Consider the following 27,984-nt stretch of genomic DNA (forward strand, 5'->3'; position numbering starts at 1 on the left):
ACAGACTCAGTGAGCATAGATATCCTTGTTATTGTGAGAGGCAAAGCTGACAAGGCTATGTGCCCACTGCCCACAAAATGAGATGGAAACTGAGCTGCACCTATTCTCCTGCCAAATATATGACCATGTTAGACACACATATTTCCCTCAGACCCACAAAGAATTTGAAAACAAATCAGATCTAGTTTCTCAAAGTTGCCAGGATGTCACGTGTCCTACTAATATCAGTACACTCATAACAACTTAAGCATTACAAAACTTTTATTTGATCAAATCAACATAAAAACACTTTTCAAATTCGACACTCGTATTGAACCCCATACAAAAGCTCCTTGCTTGGTGGGCGAAACAACGAAAAAACGCCACCTGCTGGAGGGAGACAGACTTCCACCGACTTGAGCCTCTCTGGAACAAACTGGCCAGCTCTATATCCGGGTTTATGCATTCGTCACTAGTTACCACAGCCACGAAGTTATAAACGCGACTATTTCTACAATATATCTTCTTATAATGTGATTTTAAACCTGTCCTTAACTCTAAATGCGTCCAATACTGCTTATATATAACCCTAACTTTAAATTAAGACCAACAAGTACATTTTTGTTTTCATGAATTTTTACGATGATATAAGTTATTTTTGGGGCTGTAATAACTAGTGGAAACCGGTATATAATGACCAACATCACATGAGCACAAATAACGTATACAAAACGTGCATCATCATGTTCTGACGTTGTCATCTTCATACAAATAACCACTCTGACAGTTAATGGTCCTAATGTTACTTAAATCAATATACAATCAACTGTCACAGTGGTCATTTTGTATGAAGATGACAAAGTCAGATCATGAATGATTCCTTGTTCAAATAGGGATCCCTGGTGTGTGTGTGTGTGTGTGTGTAAGCTATGTAGCAAGGTGTTCTGAATCAAACCCCCCTTTCTCTACTCCTACCCCCACTTCTACCCCCTTCTATACTCCTACCACTTTCTCTACTCCTACCCTCCCCCCTCTATACTCCTACCCCCTTCTCTACTCCTACCCCCTTCTCTACTCCTACCCTCCCCCCTTCTCTACTCCTACCCCCTTCTCTACTCCTACCCTCCCCCCTTCTCTACTCCTACCCCCTTCTCTACTCCTACCCTCCCCCCTTCTATACTCCTACCCCCTTCTCTACTCCTACCCCCTTCTCTACTCCTACCCCCTTCTCTACTCCTACCCCCTTCTCTACTCCTACCCCCCTTCTCTACTCCTACCCCCTTCTCTACTCCTACCTCCTTCTATACTCCTACCCCCCCTTCCCCACCTCTACCCCCACTCTACTCCTACCCCCTTCTCTAATCCTACCCCCCTTCTCTACTCCTACCCCCTTCTCTACTCCTACCCCCACTCTACTCCTACCCCCTTCTCTACTCCTACCCCCTTCTCTACTCCTACCCCCTTCTCTACTCCTACCCCCCTTCTCTACTCCTACCCCCTTCTCTAATCCTACCCCCCTTCTCTACTCCTACCCCCTTCTCTACTCCTACCCCCACTCTACTCCTACCCCCTTCTCTACTCCTACCCCCTTCTCTACTCCTACCCCCTTCTCTACTCCTACCCCCCTTCTCTACTCCTACCCCCTTCTCTAATCCTACCCCCCTTCTCTACTCCTACCCCCTTCTCTACTCCTACCTCCTTCTATACTCCTACCCCCCCTTCCCCACCTCTACCCCCACTCTACTCCTACCCCCTTCTCTAATCCTACCCCCCTTCTCTACTCCTACCCCCTTCTCTACTCCTACCCCCACTCTACTCCTACCCCCTTCTCTACTCCTACCCCCTTCTCTACTCCTACCCCCTTCTCTACTCCTACCCCCCTTCTCTACTCCTACCCCCTTCTCTAATCCTACCCCCCTTCTCTACTCCTACCCCCTTCTCTAATCCTACCCCCCTTCTCTACTCCTACCCCCTTCTCTACCCCTCCCCCCTTCTATACTCCTACCTCCTTCTCTACTCCTAACCCCCCCTTCCCTACCTCTACCCCCACTCTACTCCTAACCCCCCCTTCCCTACCTCTACCCCCGCTCTACTCCTACCCCCTTCTCTACTCCTACCCCTTTCTCTAGTCCTACCCCCGCCTCTCTACTCCTACCCCCCGCTCTACTCCTACCCCTTTCTCTAGTCCTACCCCCGCCTCTCTACTCCTACAGGGGGGGCGGGGTAGGAGTAGAGCAGGGGGTAGGAGTAGAGCAGGGGGTAGAGGTAGGGAAAGGGGGTAGGAGTAGAGCAGGGGGCTCTACTCCTACCCCCTTTCCCTACCTCTACCCCCTGCTCTACTCCTACCCCCTGCTCTACTCCTACCCCGCCCCCCCTGTTCTACTCCTCCCCCTCGCTCTACTCCTACCCCGCCCCCCCTGCTCTACTCCCCCCCTCGCTCTACTCCTACCCCTCTCATCCACTGCTCTACCCCTCTCCTCCTCTACATTGTAAAATATTAGTGAAGACATCAAAATTATGAAATAATACATATGGAATCACATAGTAATCAAAAAACTGTTACAACAAATGTATATATATTTTTATTTGAGATCATTCAAAGTAGCCACCCTTTGCCTTTATGACAGCTTTGCACACACTTTGCATTCTCTCAACCAGCTTCACCTGGAATGCTTTTCCAACAGTCTTGAAGGAGTTCCCACATATGCTGAGCACTTGTTGGCTGCTTTTCCTTCACTGCGGTCCAACTCATCCCAAGCCATCTCAATTGGGTTGAGGTCGGGTGAGTCTCTGAATGTCCTTGCGTGGCACAGCCAGAGCCCGGACTTGAACCCGATCGAACATCTCTGGAGAGACCATAAAATAGCTGTGCAGCGATGCTCCCCATCCAAACTGACAGAGCTTGAGAGGATCTGCAGAGAAAAATGGGAGAAACTCCCCAAATACAGGTGTGCCAAGCTTATAGCGCCATACCTTAAAAAAAAGTTGAGGCTGTAATCGCTGCCAAAGGTGCGTCAACAAAGCACTGAGTAAAGGGTATGAATATTTTGGTTTCGTATTTTTCATAAATTTGCAAAAATGTATACAAAACTGTTTTTGCTTCGTCATTATGGGGTATTGTGTGTAGATTGATGAGGGGAAAAAACAAACAATTGAATCCATTTTAGAATAAAGCTGTAACGTAACAAAACGTGGGAAAAGTCAAGGGGTCTGAATACTTTCCGAATGCGCTGTAAATATCGGCCTCAGCGACAATTACTTGAATAATTTAACGAATGCTTTGCGCACAAAGGCAATGACTAAATTGTCTTATTAGTAATTTTCTCTTTGCGGACGTCTATGGAAATTGTCTTTCTGGTCCGGCCTTCAGTTAAACCGCAGTACCGAAGCAAAACCGTATGAGCTGTCAAAATAGAAGCTGTCGGAGCAGTCAAAACTGTAGGAGCTGTCAAAACCGTAGGAGCTGTCAAAATAGAAGCTGTCGGAGCAATCAAAACTGTAGGAGCTGTCAAAACTGTAGGAGCTGTCAAAACCGTAGGAGCAGTCAAAACTGTAGGAGCAGTCAAAACTGTAGGAGCTGTCAAAACTGTAGGAGCTGTCAAAACCGTAGGAGCAGTCAAAACTGTAGGAGCAGTCAAAACTGTAGGAGCTGTCAAAACTGTAGGAGCTGTCAAAACTGTAGGAGCAGTCAAAACTGTAGGAGCAGTCAAAACTGTAGGAGCAATCAAAACTGTAGGAGCAGTCAAAACTGTAGGAGAAGTCAAAACTGTAGGAGCAGTCAAAACTGTAGGAGAAGTCAAAACTGTAGGAGCAGTCAAAACTGTAGGAGAAATCAAAACTGTAGGAGCAGTCAAAACTGTAGGAGAAGTCAAAACCGTACAATTCAAAACCGTAGGAGCAGTCAAAACCGTACAATTCAAAACCGTAGGAGCAGTCAAATCCGTAGAATTCAAAACTGTAGGAGCTGTCAAAACTGTAGAAGTAGTCAAAACTGTAGGAGCAGTCAAAACTGTAGGAGCAATCAAAACTGTAGGAGCAGTCAAAACTGTAGGAGAAGTCAAAACTGTAGGAGCAGTCAAAACTGTAGGAGAAGTCAAAACTGTAGGAGCAGTCAAAACTGTAGGAGAAATCAAAACTGTAGGAGCAGTCAAAACTGTAGGAGAAGTCAAAACCGTACAATTCAAAACCGTAGGAGCAGTCAAAACCGTACAATTCAAAACCGTAGGAGCAGTCAAATCCGTAGAATTCAAAACCGTAGGAGCTGTCAAAACCGTAGGAGCTGTCAAAACCGTAGGAGCTGTCAAAACCGTAGGAGCAGTCAAATCCGTAGAATTCAAAACCGTAGGAGCTGTCAAAACCGTAGGAGCTGTCAAAACCGTAGGAGCAGTCAAACTGTAGGAGCAGTCAAACCGTAGGAGAAGTCAAACTATAGGAGAAGTCAAAACCGTAGGAGAAGTCAAAACCGTGCTTCTAGACTGGAACCCTGGCCCCTTGGTCCATCCAGTGATTACTTGTTAATCTCTTTCCCTCCAGCTGTCAACTCCCAATCAATCACATGCATTTGCCAGGTGGAGATTTAACCTCTTGCGACGAGCAATCCCGTATCCCAAAGGCCGGCATATTGGCGATATTGATCTGGTATTGATGTCGACCCTTGAGCCAGGAGTACATGTGGCCATTAAGGCCAGATAGTAATTCCCAGATGTTTAAATGTTCATAGATGACCAGCAGGGTCAAATAATAACCATACAGGTTAGAGTGTGTAAAAGTTTAACGCCTCAGTAGTCAATGTCAGTTGTCTTTTCAGAACCAGGCATTCTGAAATCCAAGGTCCGAGAAGGAGCACGGCCGGATGAATCACGTCAGGGGTCCACAGCAGCAGGCAGGACAGCAAAACTAGATCAGCAGCACGCCAGGTGAACTGGGAACAGCTAGGAATCGTCAGGCCAGGTAGTCCCGAGGCATGGTCCTAGGGCTCATGTCCTCCGGGAGGGGAGATAGAGAGAGCGAAGAGGTACTTGAGAGAGCATGCCTCAGAACACACAGTACAACTGCCCTGTTAAAACTTCTCCTAGCTGCTTTTATTAAAGTATCATTATGTTGAGCCACATCTTACGTTTTATTACATTATCTATGAGGAAGTGTTATTGGTTACTACGGTAACGTTCAAGCATCTTTTTAATACCATACATATATTTAACCTGCATTCTCCAGTTCTACCAATATTTATTTACCTTTATTTAACTAGGCAAGTCAGTTAAGAACAAATTCTTATTTTCAATGACTGCCTAGAAACAGTGGGTTAACTGCCTGTTCAGGGGCAGAACGACAGATTTGTACCTTGTCAGCTCGGGGGGTTTGAACTTGCAACCTTCCGGTTCCTAGTCCAACACTCTAACCCGACCAGAATGAAGCTTCTCTCACATTCCAATGTTGAAGAACGTTTGGTGATATAAATATAGTGGACGCTAGATGACAGTAAATCATGACTATCTTTTGACTATTTGGGCCAATCACTTGAAAGTAGGCAAAATTGGTAGCTCTCCATTTTCAATGTATGATACTGACATTAATGAAACCAATTAAAACAATGTTGAAATATAAAACATTTTATTTTCTGAAATGACACTCAGTGTTGCATGCCAAATATAATATGTGTAAGCTACTGTGTAGTTAGTTATTTCATGAAATTAAAATAACTTGTGGAATAAAACAGACAAAACAAAATGTCTGAATGGGATTTTAAGTTTCAGACGATGGAGTGATCCATAACATCACAATATTCTACAAAAACAGCCCCCCCCCCCCCCCCACACACACACACACACACACACACTAACTGGGGGACTGATATAAATCCACACACTCGTCACATAAATAAAATCAAATCTTATTTGTCACCGAATAAAACACCTTACAGTGAAATGCTTACTTACAAGCCCATACGTGAAGCATGCAAACAAACTGTATAATCAAAACTATATTTCCATCCAAACTGAGGAATTGATCATTATTTCACTTAGTGAAGTCCATTATCCTTTTCATTCATCTGACCATTATCAATCCAGAGATCCTAAAATCACAACAGTCTCTTCCTGTGTTTTTCTGGTCATTCTTCTTTCCAGCCACTAGGGGCTGTATTTAGAAGCCCTGGGAAAATCTCAATGGCTATTTCTTTGAATCTTCGCATTCCTCTCTCCTCGCGCCTCCTTCTCAAAAAACCGATTGGATGAGAAGGTCAGAGGTCCCGCCTCTCTGACTTGCTCATCCAATGGGTTTTGAGTAGGTGAGGAGAGGGGACAAGGGATGTCAAGGGAAATCGCAATTGAGATTCTCCCACTCTGTCCGGGCCATATCCACACTTCACTTGACATACAGTATGTGCATAAATGAAACTCAAATTTATACAAATATTTTATTGCTTTAAATGGAATATTTGCCCAGAAGTAAATTACGGATTGGTTGCTTAGCAACAAAATCAACGCATGCACAACTATGGGTCAAAACAGACAAGGTTGGCTTAGATGGTTAACAACATGTAAACTATATTTAATCTATAATGTTTATTGAAAACATAAATAAAGTTGCACAATGAGCACTTGTTGTCTCTCAAATACATCATTACAGTTGTTGGTTAGCCCGCTAGCTAGCAAATATTAGTCAAAATTAGCATAGACGTAACAACACCTCAAAACAAGACATGGTATCAAGAACAAGATCAAAAACGAGCCACTTACAATAACATGGCAGTTTATTTTCATTGTTTCTAGCTATTCTGGCCATCCAGAATCACAACACACGTCTTTCTGCCTCTTAGAAGGGGGTGCGTGTTTTGTGTGTGTGTGTGTGTGTGTGTGTGTGTGTGTGTGTGTGTGTGTGTGTGTGTGTGTGTGTGTGTGTGTGTGTGACGTTGTCAGTCAACCAGTCTATGTAAGCATAAAGAAAGCAAGGAATGTGACAGAGAGAGAGCTATAGAAAAACAGAGATCCAGATATAGAATAACTAGAATGGGCATTCCCATTCAAGTCAACTGTTAACGCTATGGATCAGTATGTATATAGGCTACTACCTCACAATACAGCTGGAGAATCTGTACATAATACGTCACAATAATACTGTCAAGCTAAATCGTAAACACCCAAATTCAAAGCAGACGTGGCTAACAAGCTTATTCAGGTTGATTGTTCCAATGCCGGTGCGTTTGTTTAATTTGTTTGTGAGGGCCCAAGGTGCTCGTCAGTGGCGGAGATTCAGTGCAAACGTCTGCAGGTGTAAACAAACAACACATCTAGAACTCTAGAGGAGGGATGGCTGCCCCTTCAGACAGACGCCGGTTGGCCGAGTGCCAGTCTGTTTGGGCTGTCATGACAACTCCTTGTCACTCACTTTGTACTGACAAACTCCTTGATCTAAAACACACAAACAAAAAAACTTGTTTAGCTTGACAACGACAGCAATAGAGTTGTCAGGAGCTCGAACAGATCTGGGACCAGGATAAGGCTCTGCTGTCCTACACTGGCGGATGGGGCAGATTGTCCATCAGGATAAGGCTCTGCTGTCCTACACTGGCGGATGGGGCAGATTGTCCATCAGGATAAGGCTCTGCTGTCCTACACTGACGGATGGGGCAGATTGTCCATCAGGATAAGGCTCTGCTGTCCTACACTGGCGGATGGGGCAGATTGTCCATCAGGATAAGGCTCTGCTGTCCTACACTGACGGATGGGGCAGATTGTCCATCAGGATAAGGCTCTGCTGTCCTACACTGGCGGATGGGGCAGATTGTCCATCAGGATAAGGCTCTGCTGTCCTACACTGGCGGATGGGGCAGATTGTCCACCAGGATAAGGCTCTGCTGTCCTACACTGGCGGATGGGGCAGATTGTCCACCAGGATAAGGCTCTGCTGTCCTACACTGGCGGATGGGGCAGATTGTCCATCAGGATAAGGCTCTGCTGTCCTACACTGGCGGATGGGGCAGATTGTCCATCAGGATAAGGCTCTGCTGTCCTACACTGGCGGATGGGGCAGATTGTCCATCAGGATAAGGCTCTGCTGTCCTACACTGGCGGATGGGGCAGATTGTCCACCAGGATAAGGCTCTGCTGTCCTACACTGACGGATGGGGCAGATTGTCCATCGTGTGGTCGTGACTGAACTCGTCCTCCGTTGTCACTTGTCCCGGAGCAGGTAAAACAACATGGCCTTCAGGTAATGTCCACAGGCGCAGGTAGCAGACACCAACCAATGGGAGCGGAAGCTGGGGTCCGTGTTCACCACGCACTTTGTGATATCAGCCTATGACAGGAGAGAAAGAGAGAGGGTGAACGTCAGCCTATGAGAGGAGAGAGAGAGAGGGTAAACGTCAGCCTATGAGAGGAGAGAGAGTGGGTGAATGTCAGCCTATGAGAGGAGAGAGAGTGGGTGAATGTCAGCCTATGAGAGGAGAGAGAGAGAGAGGGTGAACATCAGCCTACGAGAGGAGAGAGAGAGGGTGAACGTCAGCCTACGAGAGGAGAGAGAGAGGGTGAACGTCAGCCTACGAGAGGAGAGAGAGAGGGTGAACGTCAGCCTATGAAAGGAGAGAGAGAGGGTGAACGTCAGCCTATGAGAGGAGAGAGAGAGGGTGAACGTCAGCCTATGAGAGGAGAGAGAGAGGGTGAACGTCAGCCTACGAGAGGAGAGAGAGTGGGTGAATGTCAGCCTATGAGAGGAGAGAGAATGGGTGAATGTCAGCCTATGAGAGGAGAGAGAGTGGGTGAATGTCAGCCTACGAGAGGAGAGAGAGTGGGTGAATGTCAGCCTATGAGAGGAGAGAGAGTGGGTGAATGTCAGCCTATGAGAGGAGAGAGACAGCATCACTCAGATACTGCACGTCCCAATTCTTCAACCTTCTCCCAAAGTGTGCAATTGCATACTTCCAATCATGGATAATACCAATGGTGGACACTCCCTCCAGCCAATGATTACAGTAATCAATACTTTTAAATCCATGAGGGGACATATGTGCAAGAAGGGTGGAGAATCACAGACATGGGACCTCTGAGCAGAGGCTGGGCACTTATGACTTCACAGGTCAAAGTTTCACAGGCAGTTGAGAGATGTCCTATATACCAGTCAATTTCCTTTACACAGGGAGGGACCGTTTAGCAGTCCGTCTATAACCAATGAATTCCAGATAAAAGACCTGCATTTATTAACAGGACAATATTATATTACAGAAATGTGTTTGAGACATGCCGCTCTACTCAAATAGGATATTATCTGGACTAGAGAAGGAGAAGGAGAAGGAGAAGAAGAAGGAGAAGGAGACGGAGAGGGAGAAGGAGACAGAGAGGGAGAAGGAGAAGGATAAGGAGAAGGAGAAGAAGAAGGAGAAGGAGACGGAGAGGGAGAAGGAGACAGAGAGGGAGAAGGAGACAGAGAGGGAGAAGGAGAAGGATAAGGAGAAGGAGAAGAAGAAGAAGAAGGAGAAGGAGACGGAGAGGGAGAAGGAGACAGAGAGGGAGAAGGAGAAGGATAAGGATAAGGAGAAGGAGAAGGAGAAGGAGAAGGAGAAGAAGAAGGAGACAGAGAAGGAGAAGGATAAGGAGAGGGAGAAGGAGACAGAGAGGGAGAAGGAGAAGGAGAAGAAGAAGGAGAAGGAGAAGGAGAAGGAGAAGAAGAAGGAGAAGGAGACGGAGAGGGAGAAGGAGACAGAGAGGGAGAAGGATAAGGAGAGGGAGAAGGAGACAGAGAGGGAGAAGGAGAAGGAGACGGAGAGGGAGAAGGAGACAGAGAGGGAGAAGGAGAAGGATAAGGAGAAGGAGAAGGAGAAGGAGAAGGAGAAGGAGAAGAAGAAGGAGACAGAGAAGGAGAAGGATAAGGAGAGGGAGAAGGAGACAGAGAGGGAGAAGGAGAAGGAGAAGAAGAAGGAGAAGGAGAAGGAGAAGGAGAAGGAGAAGAAGAAGGAGAAGGAGACGGAGAGGGAGAAGGAGACAGAGAGGGAGAAGGATAAGGAGAGGGAGAAGGAGACAGAGAGGGAGAAGGAGAAGGAGAAGAAGAAGGAGAAGGAGAAGGAGAAGGAGAAGGAGAAGAAGAAGGAGAAGGAGACAGAGAAGGAGAAGGATAAGGAGAGGGAGAAGGAGACAGAGAGGGAGAAGGAGACGGAGAGGGAGAAGGAGACAGAGAGGGAGAAGGAGAAGGAGAAGGAGACGGAGAGGGAGAAGGAGACAGAGAAGGAGAAGGAGAAGGAGAAGGAGAAGAAGAAGGAGAAGGAGACGGAGAGGGAGAAGGAGACAGAGAGGGAGAAGGAGAAGGAGAAGGATAAGGAGAAGGAGAAGAAGAAGGAGAAGGAGACAGAGAAGGAGAAGGAGACAGAGAAGGAGAAGGAGAAGGAGAGGGAGAAGGAGAAGGAGAAGGAGAAGAAGAAGGAGAAGGAGACGGAGAGGGAGAAGGAGAGGGAGAAGGAGAAGGAGAAGGAGAAGGAGAAGGAGAAGAAGAAGGAGAAGAAGAAGGAGAAGAAGAAGGAGAAGAAGAAGGAGAAGGAGACAGAGAGGGAGAAGGAGAAGGAGAAGGAGAAGGAGAAGGAGACAGAGAGGGAGAAGGAGACAGAGAAGGAGAAGGAGAAGGAGAAGAGTCCTTAATAAGACAGAAGAAGAATACATCGAGACTGAATAAGTAGGCTACATCAACACATAGTTCTACTATCTGATAACAGCAGCCGTTTCCTTCTCAATGTTGTGGTACGGGTTTTTATCAGCATCGTTTCCTGACCCTTTCAGGGTTTTTTTTGTAAATCGGTCAGTGCCTAAGCATTTCTGTGAAATGTACAGTATGGTAACTGCATGTTACATAACCAAGACGACTAAGACTAGAATTGGGGTAAATTTGCACGTAATTTTACAAGGTTGTAGTTGGTTACACAACACATTGTGTTCCATATTAATCTGATAAAACAGGTCAAGATGTCTTGAGAAACCAGAGGACTTTATATACTACGTAGATCTGGGACCTTGAGGGATATAAACTACGTAGATCTGGGACCTTGAGGACTATATATTATGTAGATCTGGGACGTTGAGGACTATATACTACGTAGATCTGGGACCTTGAGGACTATATACTACGTAGATCTGGGACCTTGAGGACTATATACTATGTAGATCTGGGACGTTGAGGACTATATACTACGTAGATCTGGGACCTTGAGGGATATATACTTCGTAGATCTGGGACCTTGAGGACTATATACTTCGTAGATCTGGGACCTTGATCTGGGCGGCAGGGTAGCCTAGTGGTCAGAGCGTTGGACTAGTGACCGGAAGGCTGCAAGTTCAAACCCCCGAGCTGACAAGGTACAAATCTGTCGTTCTGCCCCTGAACAGGCAGTTAACCCACTGTTCCTAGGCCGTCATTGAAAATAAGAATTTGTTCTTAACTGACTTGCCTGGTTAAATAAAGGTAAAATAAAAATAAATAAAATATACTACGTAGATCAGGGACCTTGAGGGATATACACTATGTAGATCTGGAACCTTGAGGACTATATACTACGTAGATCTGGGACATTGAGGGATATATACTCCGTGTATCTGGGACCTTGAGGGATATATACTATGTAGATCTGGGACCTTGAGGGATATATACTACGTAGATCTGGGACCCTGAGGGATATATACTACGTAGCGGGTTTGAGGAGTTAGAAAGGTACCTTTGGTCAACTCTGAGTTCAACTCGGGATAAGCGGTCATACGATAGTGGCTCGCCTTTTAGCCAGGTACATTTCTGTGGCAACGAATCCTTCAGAACTAACCTGGTCCAGGGCAGGCTAACTCAGGGCTAACTCTGTTTATCCTGTATCCAGAACTAACCTGCTCCAAGGCAGGCTAACGCAGGGCTAACTCTGTTTATCTTGCATTCAGAACTAACCTGCTCCAGGGCAGGCTAACTCAGGGCAAACTTTACTTATCCAGAATGGAATGTCTGAGCTACAAGTTGAGGGCCAATTAAATCAGATCCCCTCCCCCTCACAAACATTGCATTATCATCATCCACTTAATTTGCACAGTAAAACGTTTGTATGATGTTATCAAATCAAATGTATTTATAAAGCCCTTCTTACATCAGTTGATACTGTTGTAACAGTATTACTTTAGACCGTCCCCTCGCCCATACCCGGGCGCGAACCAGGGACCTTCTGCACACATCAACAGTCACCCCTCGAAGCATCGTTACCCATCACTCCACAAAAGCTGCGGCCCTTGCAGAGCAAGGAGAACTACTACTTCAATGTCTCAGAGCAAGCGACGTCACCGATTGAAACGCTATTTAGCGCGCACCGCTAACTAAGCTAGCCGTTTCACATCCGTTACACTGTATATCAAAGTGCTGTACAGAAACCCAGCCTAAAACCCCAAACAGGAAGCAATGCAGGTGTTGAAGCACAGTGGCTAGGAAAAACTCCCTAGAAAGGCTAGAACCTAGGAAGAGACCTAGAGAAGAACCAGGCTCTGAGGGGTGGGCCAGTACTCTTCTGGCTGTTATAAAATTATTTTATCGATAGAAGTGGGGGGGGGGGGGGGGTGTTGTGTGCAGTGATAAGCACACCAAAGAAACAAGGATATCTAGTCAGTAGAACAACTGAATGCATCTTCCGCATTTAACCCAACCCCTCTGAATCAGAGAGGTGTGGAGGACTGCCTTAATCAACATCCACGGCGCCTGTGGAACACAGGGTTAACTGCCTTGTTCAGGGGCAGAACGACAGATTTTTTTTTTACCTTGTCAGCTCAGGGATTCAAACCAGCAACCTTTCAGTTATTGGCCCAACTCTCTAACCACTAGGCTACCTACCGGCGTTAACAGCTTCCTAACGGCATTAAGAGCCTATTTCACAACATCGTCTGGTGAATTTGCAAGATCACTTTTCTTTCATTTTGATTTCTGCACAACTGTAAATGTGGCGCTGACTTGCCCCATAATATTGATGTTTCAGCATCGCCTCATGGAATAGTTTTGGGGGTCGACTAGCACTCGTAGTTACAAGCCTGCTAGAGTTAGCCGACATGCGGAAGAGCAATACCCACGGTCGTAGCAACAGATGAAGCCTAAACTGGAATGTGAAGCTAACCTGAAGCTAGTTCATTTCAGAAAAGCCTGGGTTCATCTAGCTACGTACATAGTATACCCTTCTGGTTTCAACTGGAACCTGCAGAGATGAGGAATGGGATTAGGTCACATAGACCTCGTTCATTATCTGGCATGTTTAATCTCCAATGGGCCATTCCAAGGTTTGTGTCCCAAATGAAACCCTATGGGTCCTGATCGAATGTAGTGCACTACATAGGGAATATGGTGCCGTTTTGGACACAACCCCAGCCCTGGGATTCTTGGTTGATTTTTAAGCTTTGCCAACAGAGCAGGACTCCCAGATCTAGGCCACGGCTCTTTGCCAGGCCTCCTCTCTCCTCTCTGCTCTGAGTATCAGTTGAGCACCACACTTTTTGCTCTTTACAGATTTATATCAGATGTTCTCTAGAGCAAGACTATATTGAGACATTCTTTGGAGTTTCTTAAAGTAGTGGCTCAATTAAAATCAACTTCATTTCTGGATGTTTATTTTAATTTTTTTTAAATATCTATTACAGACACCTTATGCTTTGAGGTGAAATCCGCGAGTTAGCAAAAACAGTGGCATGTCTCTGTGTACAGAGCAGGGAGGTTTATTTTTGCACAGTCATCATTGTGTTGTGTTCAGGCTCTTGTTTGCCTCAGTTTTCCTTAGCTATTCTCTCAGTGAACACATTCAGGACACGTTCAGGACACATTCAGGACAGACCTGATAGGCGGGTACAACATTGGGAAACACATACAGCTGTCATCGTTCAAAAATGGTTCTATGAGTGCAGACACAGGCATTCTTACTTCTTTCTCACTGTCAACTATGACTGTCTTAGTACTGAGTCTGTCATCTATTATCAACTATACTAAACAAACCGCGGACTTAGTCAATCACTGAACCACAGGCCGGTTACATGAGAGGTCAAAGCTGAGCAACGCAACTTCTCTTTCTGTTTCCTAACTTGTTCTTGCCCTTATACATACTCTATGTTCTGACTAGTATCCATAGTATCCATGCAGTACTACTGACAGGGTTCTGACTAGTATCCATAGTATCCATGTAGTACTACTGACAGGGTTCTGACTAGTATCCATGCAGTACTACTGACAGGGTTCTGATTAGTATCCATGTAGTACTACTGACAGGGTTCTGACTAGTATCCATAGTATCCATACAGTACTACTGCCAGGGTTCTGACTAGTATCCATAGTATCCATGCAGTACTACTGACAGGGTTCTGATTAGTATCCATGTAGTACTACCGACAGGGTTCTGACTAGTATCCATAGTATCCATACAGTACTACTGACAGGGTTCTGATTAGTATCCATGTAGTACTACTGACAGGGTTCTGACTAGTATCCATGTAGTACTACTGACAGGGTTCTGATTAGTATCCATGTAGTACTACTGACAGGGTTCTGATTAGTATCCATGTAGTACTACTGACAGGGTTCTGATTAGAATCCATAGTATACATACAGTACTACTGACAGGGTTCTGACTAGTATCCATAGTATACATGTAGTACTACTGACAGGGTTCTGACTAGTATCCATGTAGTACTACTGACAGGGTTCTGAGTAGTATCCATAGTATCCATACAGTACTACTGACAGGGTTCTGAATAGTATCCATAGTATCCATGTAGTACTACTGACAAGGTTCTGACTAGTATCCATAGTATCCATGTAGTACTACTGACAAGGTTCTGACTAGTATCCATAGTATCCATGTAGTACTACTGACAGGGTTCTGACTAGTATCCATGTAGTACTACTGACAGGGTTCTGAGTAGTATCCATAGTATCCATACAGTACTACTGATAGGGTTCTGAATAGTATCCATAGTATCCATGTAGTACTACTGACAGGGTTCTGACTAGTATCCATAGTATCCATGTAGTACTACTGACAAGGTTCTGACTAGTATCCATAGTATCCATGTAGTACTACTGACAGGGTTCTGACTAGTATCCATGTAGTACTACTGCCAGGGTTCTGACTAGTATCCATAGTATCCATGCAGTACTACTGACAGGGTTCTGACTAGAATTCATGCAGTACTACTGCCAGGGTTCTGACTAGTATCCATAGTATCCATACAGTACTACTGACAGGGTTCTGACTAGTATCCATGTAGTACTACTGACAGGGTTCTGACTAGTATCCATAGTATCCATGTAGTACTACTGACAGGGTTCTGACTAGTATCCATGTAGTACTACTGACAGGGTTCTGATTAGTATCCATGTAGTACTACTGACAGGGTTCTGATTAGTATCCATGTAGTACTACTGACAGGGTTCTGACTAGTATCCATAGTATCCATACAGTACTACTGACAGGGTTCTGACTAGTATCCATAGTATCCATACAGTACTACTGACAAGGTTCTGACTAGTATCCATGTAGTACTACTGACAGGGTTCTGACTAGTATCCATAGTATCCATGTAGTACTACTGACAGGGTTCTGACTAGTATCCATGTAGTACTACTGACAGGGTTCTGACTAGTATCCATAGTATCCATACAGTACTACTGACAGGGTTCTGACTAGTATCCATAGTATCCATGTAGTACTACTGACAGGGTTCTGAGTAGTATCCATGTAGTACTACTGACAGGGTTCTGATTAGTATCCATAGTATCCATGTAGTACTACTGACAGGGTTCTGACTAGTATCCATAGTATCCATGCAGTACTACTGACAGGGTTCTGACTGGTATCCATAGTATCCATGTAGTACTACTGACAGGGTTCTGACTAGTATCCATAGTATCCATGTAGTACTACTGACAGGGTTCTGACTAGTATCCATGTAGTACTACTGACAGGGTTCTGACTAGTATCCATAGTATCCATGTAGTACTTCTGACAGGGTTCTGACTAGTATCCATGTAGTACTACTGACAAGGTTCTGACTAGTATCCATACAGTACTACTGACAGGGTTCTGACTAGTATCCATAGTATCCATACAGTACTACTGACAGGGTTCTGACTAGTATCCATAGTATCCATACAGTACTACTGACAGGGTTCTGAGTAGTATCCATACAGTACTACTGACAGGGTTCTGACTAGTATCCATAGTATCCATGTAGTACTACTGACAATGTTCTGACTAGTATCCATACAGTACTACTGACAGGGTTCTGACTAGTATCCATAGTATCCATGCAGTACTACTGACAGGGTTCTGACTAGTATCCATAGTATCCATGCAGTACTACTGACAGGGTTCTGACTAGTATCCATAGTATCCATGCAGTACTACTGACAGGGTTCTGACTAGTATCCACAGTATCCATGCAGTACTACTGACAGGGTTCTGACTAGTATCCATAGTATCCATGCAGTACTACTGACAGGGTTCTGACTAGTATCCATAGTATCCATGCAGTACTACTGACAGGGTTCTGACTAGTATCCATAGAATCCATGCAGTACTACTGACAGGGTTCTGACTATTATCCATAGTATCCATGCAGTACTACTGACAGGGTTCTGACTAGTATCCATAGTATCCATGCAGTACTACTGACAGGGTTCTGACTAGTATCCATAGTATCCATGCAGTACTACTGACAGGGTTCTGACTAGTATCCATAGTATCCATGCAGTACTACTGACAGGGTTCTGACTAGTATCCATAGTATCCATGCAGTGTTACTGACAGGGTTCTGACTAGTATCCATGTAGTACTACTGACAGGGTTCTGACTAGTATCCATAGTATCCATGTAGTACTACTGACAGGGTTCTGACTAGTATCCATAGTATCCATGTAGTACTACTGACAGGGCTCTGATTAGTATCCATGTAGTACTACTGACAGGGTTCTGATTAGTATCCATGTAGTACTACTGACAGGGTTCTGATTAGTATCCATGTAGTACTACTGACAGGGTTCTGACTAGTATCCATTGTATCCATACAGTACTACTGACAGGGTTCTGACTAGTATCCATAGTATCCATACAGTACTACTGACAAGGTTCTGACTAGTATCCATGTAGTACTACTGACAGGGTTCTGACTAGTATCCATAGTATCCATGTAGTACTACTGACAGGGTTCTGACTAGTATCCATAGTATCCATACAGTACTACTGACAGGGTTCTGACTAGTATCCATAGTATCAATGTAGTACTACTGACAGGGTTCTGACTAGTATCCATAGTATCCATGCAGTACTACTGACAGGGTTCTGACTAGTATCCATGCAGTACTACTGACAGGGTTCTGACTAGTATCCATAGTATCCATGCAGTACTACTGACAGGGTTCTGACTAGTATCCATAGTATCCATGCAGTACTACTGACAGGGTTCTGACTAGTATCCATAGTATCCATGCAGTACTACTGACAGGGTTCTGACTAGTATCCATAGTATCCATGTAGTACTACTGACAGGGTTCTGACTAGTATCCATGTAGTACTACTGACAAGGTTCTGACTAGTATCCATACAGTACTACTGACAGGGTTCTGACTAGTATCCATAGTATCCATACAGTACTACTGACAGGGTTCTGACTAGTATCCATAGTATCCATAGAGTACTACTGACATGGTTCTGAGTAGTATCCATAGTATCCATGTAGTACTTCTGACAATGTTCTTACTAGTATCCATACAGTACTACTGACAGGGTTCTGACTAGTATCCATAGTATCCATACAGTACTACTGACAGGGTTCTGACTAGTATCCATAGTATCTATACAGGACTACTGACAGGGTTCTGATTAGTATCCATGCAGTACTACTGACAAGGTTCTGACTAGTATCCATAGTATCCATGCAGTACTACTGACAGGGTTCTGACTAGTATCCATAGTATCCATGCAGTACTACTGACAGGGTTCTGACTAGTATCCATAGTATCCATGCAGTACTACTGACAGGGTTCTGACTAGTATCCATAGTATACATGTAGTACTACTGACAGGGTTCTGACTAGTATCCATAGTATCCATGCAGTGCTACTGACAGGGTTCTGACTAGTATCAATGCAGTACTACTGACAGGGTTCTGACTAGTATCCATAGTATCCATGTAGTACTACTGAGAGGGTTCTGACTAGTATCCATGTAGTACTACTGACAGGGTTCTGACTAGTATCCATGTAGTACTACTGACAGGGTTCTGACTAGTATCCATAGTATCCATGTAGTACTACTGACAGGGTTCTGACTAGTATCCATAGTATCAATGCAGTACTACTGACAGGGTTCTGACTAGTATCCATAGTATCCATGTAGTACTACTGACAGGGTTCTGACTAGTATCCATAGTATCCATGCAGTGCTACTGACAGGGTTCTGACTAGTATCAATGCAGTACTACTGACAGGGTTCTGACTAGTATCCATAGTATCCATGCAGTACTACTGACAGGGTTCTGACTAGTATCCATAGTATCCATGCAGTACTACTGACAGGGTTCTGACTAGTATCCATAGTATCCATGCAGTACTACTGACAGGGTTCTGACTAGTATCCATAGTATCCATGCAGTACTAATGACAGGGTTCTGACTAGTATCCATGTAGTACTACTGCCAGGGTTCTGACTAGTATCCAGAGTATCCATACAGTACTACTGACAGGGTTCTGACTAGTATCCATAGTATCCATGCAGTACTACTGACAGGGTTCTGACTAGTATCCATAGTATCCATGTAGTACTACTGACAGGGTTCTGACTAGTATCCATAGTATCCATGTAGTACTACTGACAGGGTTCTGACTAGTATCCATAGTATCCATACAGTCCTACTGACAGGGTTCTGACTAGTATCCATAGTATCCATGCAGTACTACTGACAGGGTTCTGACTAGTATCCATAGTATCCATGCAGTACTACTGACAGGGTTCTGACTAGTATCCATAGTATCCATGCAGTGCTACTGACAGGGTTCTGAATAGTATCCATAGTATCCATGTAGTACTACTGACAGGGTTCTGACTAGTATCCATAGTATCCATGCAGTACTACTGACAGGGTTCTGACTAGTATCCATAGTATCCATGCAGTACTACTGACAGGGTTCTGACTAGTATCCATGCAGTACTACTGACAGGGTTCTGACTAGTATCCATAGTATCCATGCAGTAATACTGACAGGGTTCTGACTAGTATCCATAGTATCCATGCAGTACTACTGACAGGGTTCTGACTAGTATCCATAGTATCCATACAGTACTACTGACAGGGTTCTGACTAGTATCCATAGTATCCATACAGTACTACTGACAGGGTTCTGACTAGTATCCATAGTATCCATGCAGTACTACTGACAGGGTTCTGACTAGTATCCATGTAGTACTACTGACAGGGTTCTGACTAGTATCCATAGTATCCATGTAGTACTACTGACAGGGTTCTGACTAGTATCCATAGTATCCATACAGTACTACTGACAGGGTTCTGACTAGTATCCATGTAGTACTACTGACAGGGTTCTGACTAGTATCCATAGTATCCATGTAGTACTACTGACAGGGTTCTGACTAGTATCCATAGTATCCATGTAGTACTACTGACAAGGTTCTGACTAGTATCCATAGTATCCATGTAGTACTACTGACAGGGTTCTGACTAGTATCCATGTAGTACTACTGACAGGGTTCTGAGTAGTATCCATAGTATCCATACAGTACTACTGACAGGGTTCTGAATAGTATCCATAGTATCCATGTAGTAATACTGACAGGGTTCTGACTAGTATCCATAGTATCCATGTAGTACTACTGACAAGGTTCTGACTAGTATCCATAGTATCCATGTAGTACTACTGACAGGGTTCTGACTAGTATCCATGTAGTACTACTGCCAGGGTTCTGACTAGTATCCATAGTATCCATGCAGTACTACTGACAGGGTTCTGACTAGAATTCATGTAGTACTACTGCCAGGGTTCTGACTAGTATCCATAGTATCCATACAGTACTACTGACAGGGTTCTGACTAGTATCCATAGTATCCATGCAGTACTACTGACAGGGTTCTGACTAGTATCCATAGTATCCATGCAGTACTACTGACAGGGTTCTGACTAGTATCCATGTAGTACTACTGCCAGGGTTCTGACTAGTATCCAGAGTATCCATACAGTACTACTGACAGGGTTCTGACTAGTATCCATAGTATCCATGCAGTACTACTGACAGGGTTCTGACTAGTATCCATAGTATCCATGTAGTACTACTGACAGGGTTCTGACTAGTATCCATAATATCCATGTAGTACTACTGACAGTAGTATCCATAGTATCCACTAGTATCCATAGTATCCATACAGTCCTACTGACAGGGTTCTGACTAGTATCCATGCAGTACTACTGACAGGGTTCTGACTAGTATCCATAGTATCCATGCAGTACTACTGACAGGGTTCTGACTAGTATCCATAGTATCCATGCAGTACTACTGACAGGGTTCTGACTAGTATCCATAGTATCCATGCAGTGCTACTGACAGGGTTCTGAATAGTATCCATAGTATCCATGTAGTACTACTGACAGGGTTCTGACTAGTATCCATAGTATCCATGCAGTACTACTGACAGGGTTCTGACTAGTATCCATAGTATCCATGCAGTACTACTGACAGGGTTCTGACTAGTATCCATGCAGTACTACTGACAGGGTTCTGACTAGTATCCATAGTATCCATGCAGTAATACTGACAGGGTTCTGACTAGTATCCATAGTATCCATGCAGTACTACTGACAGGGTTCTGACTAGTATCCATAGTATCCATACAGTACTACTGACAGGGTTCTGACTAGTATCCATAGTATCCATACAGTACTACTGACAGGGTTCTGAGTAGTATCCATAGTATCCATGCAGTACTACTGACAGGGTTCTGACTAGTATCCATGTAGTACTACTGACAGGGTTCTGACTAGTATCCATAGTATCCATGTAGTACTACTGACAGGGTTCTGACTAGTATCCATAGTATCCATACAGTACTACTGACAGGGTTCTGACTAGTATCCATGTAGTACTACTGACAGGGTTCTGACTAGTATCCATAGTATCCATGTAGTACTACTGACAGGGTTCTGACTAGTATCCATAGTATCCATGTAGTACTACTGACAAGGTTCTGACTAGTATCCATAGTATCCATGTAGTACTACTGACAGGGTTCTGACTAGTATCCATGTAGTACTACTGACAGGGTTCTGAGTAGTATCCATAGTATCCATACAGTACTACTGACAGGGTTCTGAATAGTATCCATAGTATCCATGTAGTACTACTGACAGGGTTCTGACTAGTATCCATAGTATCCATGTAGTACTACTGACAAGGTTCTGACTAGTATCCATAGTATCCATGTAGTACTACTGCCAGGGTTCTGACTAGTATCCATGTAGTACTACTGCCAGGGTTCTGACTAGTATCCATAGTATCCATGCAGTACTACTGACAGGGTTCTGACTAGAATTCATGTAGTACTACTGCCAGGGTTCTGACTAGTATCCATAGTATCCATACAGTACTACTGACAGGGTTCTGACTAGTATCCATGTAGTACTACTGACAGGGTTCTGACTAGTATCCATAGTATCCATGTAGTACTACTGACAGGGTTCTGACTAGTATCCATGTAGTACTACTGACAGGGTTCTGATTAGTATCCATGTAGTACTACTGACAGGGTTCTGACTAGTATCCATAGTATCCATACAGTACTACTGACAGGGTTCTGACTAGTATCCATAGTATCCATACAGTACTACTGACAAGGTTCTGACTAGTATCCATGTAGTACTACTGACAGGGTTCTGACTAGTATCCATAGTATCCATGTAGTACTACTGACAGGGTTCTGACTAGTATCCATGTAGTACTACTGACAGGGTTCTGACTAGTATCCATAGTATCCATACAGTACTACTGACAGGGTTCTGACTAGTATCCATAGTATCCATGTAGTACTACTGACAGGGTTCTGAGTAGTATCCATGTAGTACTACTGACAGGGTTCTGATTAGTATCCATAGTATCCATGTAGTACTACTGACAGGGTTCTGACTAGTATCCATAGTATCCATGCAGTACTACTGACAGGGTTCTGACTGGTATCCATAGTATCCATGTAGTACTACTGACAGGGTTCTGACTAGTATCCATAGTATCCATGTAGTACTACTGACAGGGTTCTGACTAGTATCCATGTAGTACTACTGACAGGGTTCTGACTAGTATCCATAGTATCCATGTAGTACTTCTGACAGGGTTCTGACTAGTATCCATGTAGTACTACTGACAAGGTTCTGACTAGTATCCATACAGTACTACTGACAGGGTTCTGACTAGTATCCATAGTATCCATACAGTACTACTGACAGGGTTCTGACTAGTATCCATAGTATCCATACAGTACTACTGACAGGGTTCTGATTAGTATCCATGCAGTACTACTGACAGGGTTCTGACTAGTATCCATAGTATCCATAGAGTACTACTGACATGGTTCTGAGTAGTATCCATACAGTACTACTGACAGGGTTCTGACTAGTATCCATAGTATCCATGTAGTACTACTGACAATGTTCTGACTAGTATCCATACAGTACTACTGACAGGGTTCTGACTAGTATCCATAGTATCCATGCAGTACTACTGACAGGGTTCTGACTAGTATCCATAGTATCCATGCAGTACTACTGACAGGGTTCTGACTAGTATCCATAGTATCCATGCAGTACTACTGACAGGGTTCTGACTAGTATCCATAGTATCCATGCAGTACTACTGACAGGGTTCTGACTAGTATCCATAGTATCCATGCAGTACTACTGACAGGGTTCTGACTAGTATCCATAGTATCCATGCAGTACTACTGACAGGGTTCTAACTAGTATCCATAGTATCCATGCAGTACTACTGACAGGGTTCTGACTAGTATCCATAGTATCCATGCAGTACTACTGACAGGGTTCTGACTAGTATCCATAGTATCCATGCAGTACTACTGACAGGGTTCTGACTAGTATCCATAGAATCCATGCAGTACTACTGACAGGGTTCTGACTAGTATCCATAGTATCCATGCAGTACTACTGACAGGGTTCTGACTAGTATCCATAGTATCCATGCAGTACTACTGACAGGGTTCTGACTAGTATCCATAGTATCCATGCAGTACTACTGACAGGGTTCTGACTAGTATCCATAGTATCCATGCAGTACTACTGACAGGGTTCTGACTAGTATCCATAGTATCCATGCAGTGCTACTGACAGGGTTCTGACTAGTATCCATGTAGTACTACTGACAGGGTTCTGACTAGTATCCATAGTATCCATGTAGTACTACTGACAGGGTTCTGACTAGTATCCATAGTATCCATGCAGTACTACTGACAGGGTTCTGACTAGTATCCATAGTATCCATGTAGTACTACTGACAGGGTTCTGATTAGTATCCATGTAGTACTACTGACAGGGTTCTGATTAGTATCCATGTAGTACTACTGACAGGGTTCTGACTAGTATCCATAGTATCCATACAGTACTACTGACAGGGTTCTGACTAGTATCCATAGTATCCATACAGTACTACTGACAAGGTTCTGACTAGTATCCATGTAGTACTACTGACAGGGTTCTGACTAGTATCCATAGTATCCATGTAGTACTACTGACAGGGTTCTGACTAGTATCCATAGTATCCATACAGTACTACTGACAGGGTTCTGACTAGTATCCATAGTATCCATGTAGTACTACTGACAGGGTTCTGACTAGTATCCATAGTATCCATGCAGTACTACTGACAGGGTTCTGACTAGTATCCATGCAGTACTACTGACAGGGTTCTGACTAGTATCCATAGTATCCATGCAGTACTACTGACAGGGTTCTGACTAGTATCCATAGTATCCATGCAGTACTACTGACAGGGTTCTGACTAGTATCCATAGTATCCATGCAGTACTACTGACAGGGTTCTGACTAGTATCCATAGTATCCATGTAGTACTACTGACAGGGTTCTGACTAGTATCCATGTAGTACTACTGACAAGGTTCTGACTAGTATCCATACAGTACTACTGACAGGGTTCTGACTAGTATCCATAGTATCCATGCAGTGCTACTGACAGGGTTCTGACTAGTATCAATGCAGTACTACTGACAGGGTTCTGACTAGTATCCATAGTATCCATGCAGTACTACTGACAGGGTTCTGACTAGTATCCATAGTATCCATGCAGTACTACTGACAGGGTTCTGACTAGTATCCATAGTATCCATGCAGTACTACTGACAGGGTTCTGACTAGTATCCATAGTATCCATGCAGTACTACTGACAGGGTTCTGACTAGTATCCATGTAGTACTACTGCCAGGGTTCTGACTAGTATCCAGAGTATCCATACAGTACTACTGACAGGGTTCTGACTAGTATCCATAGTATCCATGCAGTACTACTGACAGGGTTCTGACTAGTATCCATAGTATCCATGTAGTACTACTGACAGGGTTCTGACTAGTATCCATAGTATCCATGTAGTACTACTGACAGGGTTCTGACTAGTATCCATGCAGTACTACTGACAGGGTTCTGACTAGTATCCATAGTATCCATGCAGTACTACTGACAGGGTTCTGACTAGTATCCATAGTATCCATGCAGTACTACTGACAGGGTTCTGACTAGTAATCAAATCAAATTTTATTTGTCACATACACATGGTTAGCAGATGTTAATGCGAGTGTAGCGAAATGCTTGTGCTTCTAGTTCCGACAATGCAGTAATAACAAGTAATCTAACTAACAATTCCAAAACTACTGTCTTGTACACAGTGTAAGGGGATAAAGAATATGTACATAAGGATATATGAATGAGTGATGGTACAGAGCAGCATAGGCAAGATACAGTAGATGGTATCGGGTACAGTATGTACAAATGAGATGAGTATGTAAACAAAGTGGCATAGTATAGTATAAAGTGGCTAGTGATACATGTATTACATAAGGATACCGTCGATGATATAGAGTACAGTATATACGTATGCGTATGAGATGAATAATGTAGGGTAAGTAACATTTATATAAGGTAGCATTGTTTAAAGTGGCTAGTGATATATTTACATCATTTCCCATCAATTCCCATTATTAAAGTGGCTGGAGTTGAGTCAGTGTCAGTGTGTTGGCAGCAGCCACTCAGTGTTAGTGGTGGCTGTTTAACAGTCTGATGGCCTTGAGATAGAAGCTGTTTTTCAGTCTCTCGGTCCCAGCTTTGATGCACCTGTACTGACCTCGCCTTCTGGATGATAGCGGGGTGAACAGGCAGTGGCTCGGGTGGTTGATGTCCTTGATGATCTTTATGGCCTTCCTGTGACATCGGGTGGTGTAGGTGTCCTGGAGGGCAGGTAGTTTGCCCCCGGTGATGCGTTGTGCAGACCTCACTACCCTCTGGAGAGCCTTACGGTTGAGGGCGGTGCAGTTGCCATACCAGGCGGTGATACAGCCCGCCAGGATGCTCTCGATTGTGCATCTGTAGAAGTTTGTGAGTGCTTTTGGTGACAAGCCAAATTTCTTCAGCCTCCTGAGGTTGAAGAGGCGCTGCTGCGCCTTCTTCACGATGCTGTCTGTGTGAGTGGACCAATTCAGTTTGTCTGTGATGTGTATGCCGAGGAACTTAAAACTTGCTACCCTCTCCACTACTGTTCCATCGATGTGGATAGGGGGGTGTTCCCTCTGCTGTTTCCTGAAGTCCACAATCATCTCCTTAGTTTTGTTGACGTTGAGTGTGAGGTTGTTTTCCTGACACCACACTCCGAGGGCCCTCACCTCCTCCCTGTAGGCCGTCTCATCGTTGTTGGTAATCAAGCCTACCACTGTTGTGTCGTCCGCAAACTTGATGATTGAGTTGGAGGCGTGCGTGGCCACGCAGTCGTGGGTGAACAGGGAGTACAGGAGAGGGCTCAGAACGCAACCTTGTGGGGCCCCAGTGTTGAGGATCAGCGGGGAGGAGATGTTGTTGCCTACCCTCACCACCTGGGGGCGGCCCGTCAGGAAGTCCAGTACCCAGTTGCACAGGGCGGGGTCGAGACCCAGGGTCTCGAGCTTGATGACGAGCTTGGAGGGTACTATGGTGTTGAATGCCGAGCTGTAGTCGATGAACAGCATTCTCACATAGGTATTCCTCTTGTCCAGATGGGTTAGGGCAGTGTGCAGTGTGGTTGAGATTGCATCGTCTGTGGACCTATTTGGGCGGTAAGCAAATTGGAGTGGGTCTAGGGTGTCAGGTAGGGTGGAGGTGATATGGTCCTTGACTAGTCTCTCAAAGCACTTCATGATGACGGATGTGAGTGCTACGGGGCGGTAGTCATTTAGCTCAGTTACCTTAGCTTTCTTGGGAACAGGAACAATGGTGGCCCTCTTGAAGCATGTGGGAACAGCAGACTGGTATAGGGATTGATTGAATATGTCCGTAAACACACCGGCCAGCTGGTCTGCGCATGCTCTGAGGGCGCGGCTGGGGATGCCATCTGGGCCTGCAGCCTTGCGAGGGTTAACACGTTTAAATGTCTTACTCACCTCGGCTGCAGTGAAGGAGAGACCGCATGTTTTCGTTGCAGGCCGTGTCAGTGGCACTGTATTGTCCTCAAAGCGGGCAAAAAAGTTATTTAGTCTGCCTGGGAGCAAGACATCCTGGTCCGTGACTGGGCTGGGTTTCTTCCTGTAGTCCGTGATTGACTGTAGACCCTGCCACATGCCTCTTGTGTCTGAGCCGTTGAATTGAGATTCTACTTTGTCTCTGTACTGGCGCTTAGCTTGTTTGATAGCCTTGCGGAGGGAATAGCTGCACTGTTTGTATTCGGTCATGTTACCAGACACCTTGCCCTGATTAAAAGCAGTGGTTCGCGCTTTCAGTTTCACACGAATGCTGCCATCAATCCACGGTTTCTGGTTAGGGAATGTTTTAATCGTTGCTATGGGAACGACATCTTCAACGCACGTTCTAATGAACTCGCACACCGAATCAGCGTATTCGTCAATGTTGTTATCTGACGCAATACGAAACATCTCCCAGTCCACGTGATGGAAGCAGTCTTGGAGTGTGGAGTCAGCTTGGTCGGACCAGCGTTGGACAGACCTCAGCGTGGGAGCCTCTTGTTTTAGTTTCTGTCTGTAGGCAGGGATCAACAAAATGGAGTCGTGGTCAGCTTTTCCGAAAGGGGGGCGGGGCAGGGCCTTATATGCGTCGCGGAAGTTAGAGTAACAATGGTCCAAGGTCTTTCCTCCCCTGGTTGCGCAATCGATATGCTGATAAAATTTGGGGAGTCTTGTTTTCAGATTAGCCTTGTTAAAATCCCCAGCTACAATGAATGCAGCCTCCGGATAAATTGTTTCCAGTTTGCAGAGAGTTAAATAAAGTTCGTTCAGAGCCATCGATGTGTCTGCAGTACTACTGACAGGGTTCTGAGTAGTATCCATAGTATCCATGTAGTACTACTGACAGGGTTCTGACTAGTATCCATGCAGTACTACTGACAGGGTTCTGACTAGTATCCATGCAGTACTACTGACAGGGTTCTGACTAGTATCCATGCAGTACTACTGACAGGGTTCTGACTAGTATCCATGTAGTACTACTGACAGGGTCTGCTGTAGACCCACATTATATGAAAAGGTAAACATTCCCACAAGGCAGTGCGGTCTGAGCCGCCCTCCCTGCTGCAGAGACATAAACCACCGCGACGGTGAAACCCATATAAACACAGCCAATACCAAGTCAGCCACACTGAGGGGACCAGTGGTAGGCTTGATTACCAACGACGACGAGTCGGCCTACCGGGAGGAGGTGAGGTGATTTGATTTGATTTGACCCATTTTTTTTATTTCTGTCTGACTGCGGT

At 44.7% G+C, this 27,984-nt stretch overlaps 1 protein-coding gene across 1 annotated transcript in view; it reads right to left on the reverse strand.

The window, feature by feature from the left end:
* Positions 1-7,975: 7,975 nt before the first annotated feature.
* LOC139416904 (bcl-2-related ovarian killer protein homolog A-like) overlaps positions 7,976-27,984 on the reverse strand; it is a 45,791-nt gene continuing 25,782 nt past the window's right edge. The window contains exon 4 of the mRNA XM_071166111.1: positions 7,976-8,277. Within this exon, the coding sequence (XP_071022212.1) occupies positions 8,152-8,277 (126 nt within the window). The 3' untranslated portion in view covers positions 7,976-8,151. The remainder of the gene's footprint in view (positions 8,278-27,984) is intronic.

This window comes from Oncorhynchus clarkii, chromosome 1 (assembly GCF_045791955.1).
Source record: "Oncorhynchus clarkii lewisi isolate Uvic-CL-2024 chromosome 1, UVic_Ocla_1.0, whole genome shotgun sequence".
Lineage (NCBI taxonomy): Eukaryota > Metazoa > Chordata > Actinopteri > Salmoniformes > Salmonidae > Oncorhynchus > Oncorhynchus clarkii.